This window comes from Eucyclogobius newberryi, unplaced genomic scaffold (genome assembly GCF_026437365.1).
Source record: "Eucyclogobius newberryi isolate DKJ021-1_F unplaced genomic scaffold, fEucNew1.0.hap1 SCAF_6, whole genome shotgun sequence".
NCBI classification, from domain to species: domain Eukaryota; kingdom Metazoa; phylum Chordata; class Actinopteri; order Gobiiformes; family Gobiidae; genus Eucyclogobius; species Eucyclogobius newberryi.
In genome coordinates this window covers 25845232-25851473 of record NW_027316278.1, presented here as the reverse complement: position 1 = coordinate 25851473, position 6242 = coordinate 25845232, and the positions used below count along the sequence as shown (strand labels likewise).

Here is a 6242-nt window from a genome sequence, read left to right as displayed (position 1 = left end):
TGTGACGCACTTTAGCTGTTTGAGTAACTATTGATCTTTGTAACACACATCAGAGGTCAGGCATTGGTAAACCAGTGGTCCTCAACCACCGGGCCGTGGGCCTAAAACCGGGCCGTGGGCTATCTGGGGTCGGGGCCCAGAGAAAAGTATATTCAAATGTTATTTATTCCAGATTTCTAGTACACAATATGTTTTATAGTGCAAATCAACCTGTCACGGAAACAAAATGGTTTGCTTAGTACTGGTCCTTAAGGGGGGAAAAAAAGGTTTGTTTATTTCTAATGAATTAACCTTCATTTAACCAGATTGAAATCTCTTTTTCAAGGGTGACCTGGGGGGTTTGGGTTCTCAAACTGTTCACATCAAGTACCCTCAAGAAAATATTTGGCTTTTACCACCATATCTAAACAGAATTTAAAACAGGACAAAAAGCAGACTAAACCACATAGGCCTAAAAGAGGACACCAGGTATAGCCTACCAACCACAGCAGTTTGAGAAACACTGCTGTAGGCTATGTTACATTAATGGTTTATAATTTTGTTACGGTAAATGGTTTGCCTTATTGTTTACTCATATATTTTTGCCTCATCTGGCCTTGTTAGGGATGCAACACTCTGGCACAGATATATGCTGACAAGTTGCCAGGCAAGCTTCCCATGAATTGGATTAATGTACTTATTAGGGTATGATTCATTTTCTATCAGGGTAATTGATCAGTACCAAAGTACAAATATGACCAATATGATTTACTGCTAGGTTATTATAGTTTTTTTTTTTTTCTGGTGCAGGTCCTTCACTTGCTTGTCTCCATGTAGTAATGGAATCAAACTTCTCTATCTCCATGGAGACAACCAGGCCAGAAAAAAAGGGTGATTTAAAATTTTGTCTACGCAATAAAATCACCAGTAGATGGATCGGTTTAATGCCAAACAAAACAGGCAAAGCAAAAACACTAACATGGAGACCACAAAGGTACTACAGTGCACCTTTAATATTGGCCTTTTCTGTAGTGGACTTCAAATAAATAAATATTAGATGGTGTTAAAAGTGTATGTGTGCAGCAAATTGAAAACACAGAATAAAAATGGGTGAAAGAGCAAAAGTGTTTAATAGTTTGCAGTTATGCCAAGAAGTAGAATTAAAGAATGGAACAAGTCAAGGACACAATTGCTACAGCTATGAGTAGTATTTGCTTTACAACTACAACAACTATATTTTAAGCTACAAAATATGTTCAAATCCTGAGAAAAATAGAAATATTATCTAGACTGTCTCTAAATAAAAAAAATAGTCCCTCCAAAAGACTTTAAACGTCTGTTATGGATTCTCTAAGTTATAGTTATAGGGCTCTTTCCAAGTTTCTTTTGATGAACAAAATACCTGCAAATAAATTAAATCCAATAAAAAAACACAACTCTAAATCTTTACACATTTTCAAATACAAATGGAACATGACATTTTAATCCAACTGTACAGGTAATGCTGGACAAAAAGTGGTACAATACGTAAGTGGGACAAATCAACAGTAAAAAGACTACATTTCTGCATATTCAAAACATTTTGTGAATGAATAAAACTGGTCTACTGTTGGCTATAACTTGCCAACGTGTGGGTGCACAGGTCACAGATGGACAGGAATGTTGTTATTGGGAAAAGGGTCTTCTCGGGCCTAGCAGACAAAAGGCAGATTGAGTCCATGTCCAAGCCTATTCATGCATTCGTCCTGTGCTCATCAGTATTTGCCAAGCTCACATTGGGCAGCGATAAAGCCATTCTAATTACTGGGTTGTCCTTTTGAACGGGCCCGCTTCTCATTTTTAAATAGCTTGCTTAGTCATCGTAGGGCGCACAATTGCTTCCACAGCAATTCTCCTTTGGAATGAAATTCACAATCCAATTGTTTAATTAAAAGCTTACATATTCATACTTCTGGAGTCTTCTTAGACAATCAGTTGTTTTCTTGTGACACTGTTGACTCCTGAAAGAACAATACAACAAATGGATTAAATTTCCCCCTTTTCTGTGTATGGTTCACAATTTAGCATTGAATGTTAAGCTATGGAAAAATACTTTTGTTGGGGTGCTGACATTTATTGGCAGTTGATTATGTACTTTAGTTACTATCTTATCTCTACTATTTGGTGTTGCAATCAGATGCATTAACCTCACTCTGCTATGGTCAAGGTATGCTTATATAACCTGAAGCAACTAGATAAGGGTAATACTGTCAGGAGTATGACCCACAGCAGACAATGGGCCCATGAATTAAGTGCTTGAATCAGGTGACTACTAATGACCAAATTAGGATGTTCGTTCATATTTTTGCATGTTATCATGGTTTGCCCTTACACCTTTATAGCGACACTGTGATAACATAAGGCTTCTTAGACTGTAAAGTGCAATAAAAAATAATAGACTTCCTGTTTGTCAGGTTAGAAAAAAAAGTTTATCTGGCATCATTAATTTAATTATACTATTCAGACTGATTTAGAGGTTGTGGTTTTTTGTCGTCGTCTTGACACCTAGTCTGAATACTAGAGTACAAAATAATTCCCCTTAATTATTTAAAACAGCGTATTAAATAAGATTGCTTACAAATGGAGTTCTCTTGCCGAACTTGCTCCAGAAGGTCATCTTGACGGCGTTCTTGTGGCCGGTCCTCTGATCGAAGGTCTGGCAGGTCTGGAAGGGCGGACTGTACAGGTGTAGGCTGACCGCACTCTCTGTGTGGCTCCCATTCTCCACACGGTGCAGGCCAATGGAGTCTGGAAACATACGGCACATTTAGGGCGCAATGTAAAGCCACAGGAATGCTATAAAATGAAGCTTGAATTTATGAACGGATACAAGCAGTTTTGTAACCAACTCTAGACACCTTAAGTACATGGCGGCTCCATGTGTGCTGCAGACATTTGAGGGGGAAAAGAGCCTTTCAGTGGGGTGAGAACAGCCGGATGTACTAAAATGGATGCGTCGTATGGAACAAAGTGTACTTGTACCGGTGGCAGCTGGCAGTAGCAGCTCAAGGCCGGTCACGATATTGCTACAGAAAATATCGTGATAAATAATAATGCTGCAACTACTTTAGACCAACAACAACCCTAAAGCAAAATAATCCCATTAAATGTCTAACTATAACCATTTCATAAAACATGAGCTGCAATACATAAATTACACAATGAAACACACAAGTGATTATTTGTAATGTAATATTCGAACCTTTACAGGTCAAATTTGATCATACTACAAACAAATAAACAAGCACAAACAAAAAAGAGGAACATTCCCCACGGGCAAAAACGCAGTGCACACAATACTTTGCAAATATTGAGCCCCCCAAAATATTGTTCCAGCTCTCATATATTGAGCAATAAATTTATGTAATAGATTTGGCAACTTTAAGTTGAGTGTCACTTTCCCAAAAACACATACGTTTCAAAAGAAAGAGCAGTCACCGCCACAATTTGCAAAAATAGACAAGGGAGGAGATTTCTCACCATTTATGTACGCAACCTTGTTTTCCATCAGGATCCTCTGTGACTTTTGGACCATTTCTCCTTTTTGTTCGCCTTCAGGCCACTCAAAGAGCGTCTCTTTGAGCTGACCCTGGAGCAGCTTCATGAAGCAGTGCGAGTCTGTGTGGTCGTGGATACTACTGCAATGTGCACACAAACGTAGAAATACTTTAAATATTCATAAAAATCACTTCAATAATACGTTTTACTGGCATGGCATTCATGAAGTCCACTGGCAAGACTTATAAAAGGATAAATGCACTTTATGAGGAACAGCTTTTTACCTGCCGTGACCTTCTCCCCAGCACAAGATCATGAGGTTAAACTTTCCATTCCCTTCATCCACCAAGTTTCGTGTGTACCTACAACAAAAACACCAACATGTTTAGAGTGACGTGACGGGACAAACGTTTAGACGTGGGCCAAGTGCCACGTTCACACGGGACTTCTAACGTTACAGTCGACTTGACAGATGTTCATGGCGTGCCGCACGGCCACGAGACGTTTCCCTGGCAGCTGTATCTCCCCGGGACACGTAAATCTCGGCACAGAACAGCGGGTGTGTCAGTCCTCTGCGGTGATTGGACGCCCGGCTACACTCCCTCCATTTACCCTTTCTAACCCAAACACCCAAACACCGCGCTTCCTTTAGTAAACACCTCTTGTACTGAAGGGGAAACACATTCAAAACAATCCCGAATACTTCTAAACACGTTTGTTGAAACATGTTTGCAATCGCACAGCAACTTTGGCAGGGTCAAACTTTCTTGTCAGCGAGTCGGGTGTTTTTTATTCAAATGAGCTGTGACGTCAGCGGCGTGTGTTGTTGGTGTTGGAGAAGATCAGGTTTGTTCTATTATGGGTTTGTTTGGAAGAGGAAAGGCCTAATACAACATAAAGCTGACATGATGTCCTCCTGTAAATGTTTGCTGACGTGTTTAGGCTTCGCTCACGCTGCGCAGATACACATTGTGATCCATACATAATATTATGTGTGTGATCTATACATTATGTGTGTGTGATGCATACATTATGTGTGTGATCCATACATATGTGTGTGATCCATACATTATGTGTGTGTGATCCATACATTATGTGTGTGATCCATACATGTGTGTGTGATCCATACATTATGTGTGTGTGTGTGATCCATACATTATGTGTGTGTGTATTCATACATTATGTGTGTGTGTATTCATACATATGTGTGTGATCCATACATATGTGTGTGATCCATACATTAGTGTGTATTCATAGGCTAATTAAATATATTACCTACTGTAAGCTTTTATCAACACGTTTATATTTAAAGCTGGATCCAGAAGTAATTAAGTGCGTCAGATAAACGTTAAAACAAAATACCCAGTATTTTTTTAATAGTACACAGACATGTTAAAGCAAAATGATACAAATAGCATTAAAGGTACTTTACCTGTACTTGTCAGACTTTGCAAATGTGTTCCAGTCTTGAGGATTGCTCTCATATGATTCCATTATCTGTTGAACCTCTTCCACATTGATGCAGTCACTCTGGAAGATTTGGTGCAAAATTGCAATTAACTCGTCCAGAGATTTGGGCACCACCACCTCAGTATGTTCCATTTCAGCTGCAGTTTTATCTCTGGCTTGTGGATTCTTGGCGCTTTGTTGTTGCTCACCAGATTTAGGCTTTCTACTTTGCCGAGGTCCTTAGTTTTTATAGGCTGCCGCTGCAGCGAGACAGGGATGGACTGTACCACTTTGGGAAAGGGTGACGCCACGACAAGACATAACATACATTACAATATTAAGAATAGCAAGTGCATTTCTCGAGTTATTTCTTTGTCAACTGTGGCATGCTTATTAAGATGATACCTATTGTGAGTCGTATATCATTTCAGGTAATTAAATAGTCTTATGTTCGCTTCATAAAAACTTGGACCAGCCCATTTTCAGACGGTCTACCCTACACGTTGCCACAAACGTAACCTCTTCTCTCCTGGTTCCCTGCTCACTCTGTTTGTCCCTTTCAGAGCCCGAATGGACAACATGCAGTGCGCACTATGAAACAAGCACCATCACACCACATGCACTGCAATTGATTGAACAGAACTATCAACACTGAAAATGTCAAGAATGTAAAATGAAATGTGGAGCCAGTACAGCTGGAGCTCTTCCAGTGCCTGAGCACAGAGGGACAGAAACATGGAATTAGGTGTAATTATAGCGAAATAAGTGACAACAGACAAATCCAGATTTGCCAGGTCGTTCAGGCCTATATTCAAAGTCCTACAGAATGTTGAATTTCATGGTAACAAGTTATGAGAAAGTTCGTACCTAAGCTATAATATAGCTTTTGTATTTGGCTGTACTACTAACTAAAGAATACTTTACTGCGCATCTGCTTTTGCCACGTCTTAAGGCCAAGTGCGACACTCTGTGGCCCAAATACAAACTTACAACTGGCGCTTTATAATATGGATGTTGTACTAAAGTCTAAAGTCTAAAGAATAAAGTTTAAAGACGTATAACTACAGTAGGTGGCGGCACCTTTTCAGTTGGCTGCCAGCCGCCATTAAAAGTGACAACAACAACAACAACAACAACAACAACAACAACAAGTTGTAAGTAAAATAATACAATCCAGTTTTGATATTAATATCTATACACTTTTTTTTTTACAATAACACCTTGCGATTTATGCGACTTTTTTATTCAAGCTGATACAAAGCTCTGCAGTTAGGCTC

At 39.3% G+C, this 6242-nt stretch overlaps 2 protein-coding genes across 2 annotated transcripts in view; one reads left to right on the top strand and one right to left on the bottom strand.

Annotated features, from left to right (window-relative positions):
• LOC140347459 (centrosomal protein of 78 kDa-like) overlaps positions 1 to 1799 on the top strand; it is a 24468-nt gene extending 22669 nt beyond the window's left edge. Inside the window, 1 exon segment of the mRNA XM_072433897.1 lies at positions 1622 to 1799. Coding sequence (XP_072289998.1) covers positions 1622 to 1799 — 178 coding nt within the window.
• Positions 1090 to 5238, bottom strand: cdo1 (cysteine dioxygenase, type I). The gene is made up of 5 exons (XM_072432671.1): positions 4949 to 5238; positions 3801 to 3878; positions 3499 to 3656; positions 2597 to 2766; positions 1090 to 1979 (listed from the first exon to the last, which is right to left on the bottom strand). The coding sequence occupies exons 1-5, from the start codon at positions 5116 to 5118 to the stop codon at positions 1950 to 1952; spliced, it is 606 nt and encodes a 201-aa protein (XP_072288772.1). The 5' UTR covers positions 5119 to 5238; the 3' UTR covers positions 1090 to 1949.
• Positions 5239 to 6242: the final 1004 nt, after the last annotated feature.

Bases quoted from the DNA above. Each gene is read 5' to 3' on its own strand.
- cdo1 (XM_072432671.1), bottom strand. From the start codon at position 5,118: ATGGAACATACTGAGGTGGTGGTGCCCAAATCTCTGGACGAGTTAATT. The intron at 3,879-4,948 runs GTAAAGTACCTT...TTTTTGTTGTAG, and splicing joins GCAAAGTCTGACAAGTACAG to GTACACACGAAACTTGGTGG. The intron at 1,980-2,596 runs GTAAGCAATCTT...TTGTTCTTTCAG, and splicing joins TCGGCAAGAGAACTCCATTT to GAGTCAACAGTGTCACAAGA.